Raw genomic sequence first — 3,337 nt, 5'->3', positions numbered from 1 at the left:
CGGTACGTAATGTGTACAGGCCTACGTATGTGTTGTGTGTACAGTACGTGCGCGTTTGGTGTGCGCGTGTGTGTGTTGGTGTGCGGTATTGACTAGCTCCTCACTCCTGGGGCCGCCTCCACCCGCACCACACCGCCATCCTAGCCGCCCTGCCGCCATGGCCACCAACGGAGCTCCACCTAACGGTTCCTCGTCCTCAGCGTCGTCAAACAGCGGGCAGCCACCACCGGAACACCCATTGCAGGCTGCGGGGTCGGCCATGAGCGGCATCGTCCAGGTTTTCCCTTCGATTGTGGAGCTGAATGTAGGGGGAGTTTTCTACACCACCGCCCTCACCACCCTGCAGCGGGACCAGGAAAGCCTCCTTGGTCAAATGTTCTGCGGAAAATCCAAGAATCCAGTACTACGTGACTCCAAGGGCAGGTTCTTCATCGACCGCGACGGAGTCCTCTTCAGGTACATCTTAGACTTCCTTCGAGACCAGGAAATTGTGCTGCCGGAGAACTTCAGTGAGCGCGAGAGGCTGAAGAAGGAGGCTGAGTTCTTCCAGCTACAGGAGATGCTCGACACACTCACGCTTCCAAAGTCCCTCAGTCCCCTCGACCCGGCCTACACAGTGCGAACCACCACGGGGACCATTATCATCGGGTACCGCGGAACGTTTGCCTTCGGTCGTGACGGGATGGCAGGCGACGTAAAGTTCCGTAAGATAACTCGGATCCTGGTGTGCGGCCGCGTAACGCTGTGTCGCGAGGTGTTCGGTGAGACACTTAATGAATCTCGCGACCCGGACCGAGGTGGCGAGGACAGGTACGCGGCTAGATTCTTCCTGAAGCACACCTTCCTGGAGCAGGCCTTCGACATGCTGATGCTGGCGGGGTACAAGTGTGTCGGGTCCTGCGGCTCCAGCACAGCGGGGGGCATCGTCATCGACAAGAAACAAGCGGGTATGGACAACGAGGAAGACCGATGGAACCACTACAATGAGTATGTGTGGGTGAGAGAATAAAATGATGCGGGGGTCAGTCAGGGGGTCCAACCGTAAGACAAGGCGCCCTACATTGTCAACAAGTTCCGATTTCTGACAACACAACCCCCCCACCACCTGCACATGTACCGGTCCTGACGTGGATTCTGCTCCGCGACCTTTCATCTCGTACTTGTTCTAAATCGTGGGATCGCTCGATGTAGTGTGTCATTCCGTGTCCATCCTGTGGGTGTGTGGCCCCAGCGCTCTACACAGCATTACCGTAAAGTATTATTGCTTAAAAGCACACGGCAAGAACACGTAGTCACCAAGCCGCAGCTCTAGTGAGTTTATCTGTACTTTGGTAATGTTCCATAGACGTTGACATTAGTACGAACATCAGTGATATGGAAGACTCGCTGTCAGTTGTTCACAAGTTTCACATGTAAAATTCTTTGAGAAAATCATCGTCCGTTAATCAACCAACAAGAAATTTTTATGTAAGTATTGTGTAATTTGCGTTCCTCTGTGACCCACATTTAAGAACAAACTGAATTTGTTTGTCAGGCACAGTTTTACAAAGCACGTCGGTTAGGCAACAGGGTGTTAGAAGTCTGTTATTTTGTTCCTTAATGATATTATTCATGCATAAATACTGGCTAATCACAATCTTCTAGCTTCTTTTGAGATTTGCTACATGTTGTGTAGCACGATAATGACTACAAGCATTTACGCGGCCACAATCAATGCAGTGACAGATTAGAAGGATCTGTGATATTCAGTTGTAATTGGATGGCTTGGAGTGAAGGGAAGGGGACATCACTGCTTGGGATTGTTTTGATGATTCTTTTTCTGCTATTCGTGGTGTAGTTAGATCGCCCCGGTCAGTGTGCCAGGTGCGTTGGTTTGAATCCCAAGATGTAACTGGAGGTTTTTACAGTCAAGCGATGCCATCAAGGGAAGTAGGTTAGTCATCATCCAAGCCCTCATATGGGGTAATGTGAGACTATTACCGTTACTGGCTTTTTAATTACAACAGAAAGTATTTACTGGTTGATGGCAATGAGACAGAGTACGAAGGAAAATGAACCAGTGTGTATACCAAGCACTGCACATACACAGATAGGATGTAAAGGAGGCACTCCGTTCATTCCTTAAGGCATAACTTTTGATGAATGTCCGTGCTGCCATCTGGTGGTCGGGTTGGCAGACTGAATGAAATGGGGTTGGCGAGGGAAGAAACCTTGCTTCAATATGGATTATTATGTTGCAGATTTCTTCTCTTTTCCAGGGAATAACAAAGGAATGGTGCTATACTCGGTTTGTCTTCACATGAGGGAACTGGGGCACAATCACAGCTTAATTACTGAGTCGTGGTGGCGTAAAATTCAGTCAGGTTTAGCTGTGAGTTAGTAATGAGTCTCCTTGGCTACTACTCAAATCAGCTCTCTAGTCTAACCACACTCGGCTTTCAGCTGAACTGAAAGGGCTAGGGGCTTTCGTCAGGTTAGTCCAAAAGAATGATTTAAAAAAAATGTTATTTGTTTCAAGCCCTGTGAGATGTCAAACATTATTGCTGTTAATCTCATCACTCATGTCGGCAAGATGAAAATAATATTATTTGTATTATTATTTCTTCTTCTGTGAAATTCGAAGAAAATTTGCTCAGGAACGATACGAGTATTAACAATTTGTTTATGACAGGAAGAGATAGGACTGGAGAATAAGAGATGATTTTAGAAGCTTATGGCATAAAATCGCTATGTGGAGAAGCTGATCATCATTACTATATCGTGTTGTTCTAGCCTGACAAAAATCCGTAACTCTTTTCAGTTCACTCATTGGCCAAGGGGCCAGATTGGAGGGGTGATCTGACTTGTGACCAAGGAGACTCATTCCTATTTCATACCTTACTGTAGGCTCCTCGAGTTTCATGCAACAACGATTTCATATTCAAGTTGTGGGAGTGGCCCAGTTCCATCAAGTGAAAACCAACGGACTATTCTAAATAGGTACATAGGATGCATAGCAGGACGGGAGGAAAATATAGAATTAGCAAATTTGCACATATTATTGAAGATTACTGCAAGATCTGGTGATTAATGTTTGGTATAAAATTAACAATGATTTTTGGTCTTCTTGTTCATGAGTAGCAATAGGTTTATTTGTTTGCCAGGTTATACGAGCATATCCTATTGTTATGTACACGCATAGTCATCATAGTCTCTGAGCTACTTAGTGATTCTTTGAAGACATTTACCTTAAGTAAACAACGGTGACAATGCCAGTGCAAAAGTGAGGTTGATTAAACGTGAAATTATTTTTTTCCCTTCACTAACGTCTGATCTGAAACATACACACCATGTGGTT

General features: G+C 46.1%; 1 protein-coding gene across 1 annotated transcript; it reads left to right on the top strand.

The window, feature by feature from the left end:
• The first annotated feature begins 157 nt into the window (after positions 1-157).
• LOC145406308 (BTB/POZ domain-containing protein KCTD16-like) lies at positions 158-1,009 on the top strand. The gene has a single exon (XM_080277471.1). The coding sequence runs from the start codon at positions 158-160 to the stop codon at positions 1,007-1,009; it is 852 nt and encodes a 283-aa protein (XP_080133597.1).
• The last annotated feature ends 2,328 nt before the right edge of the window (positions 1,010-3,337 follow it).

The sequence above is a fragment of the Coenobita brevimanus genome, chromosome 70 (genome assembly GCF_032717465.1).
Source record: "Coenobita brevimanus isolate Jiangsu-jjx chromosome 70, ASM3271746v2, whole genome shotgun sequence".
In the NCBI taxonomy this organism is placed as follows: Eukaryota; Metazoa; Arthropoda; class Malacostraca; order Decapoda; family Coenobitidae; genus Coenobita; species Coenobita brevimanus.
This window is presented reverse-complemented; position numbering and strand designations above follow the sequence as displayed.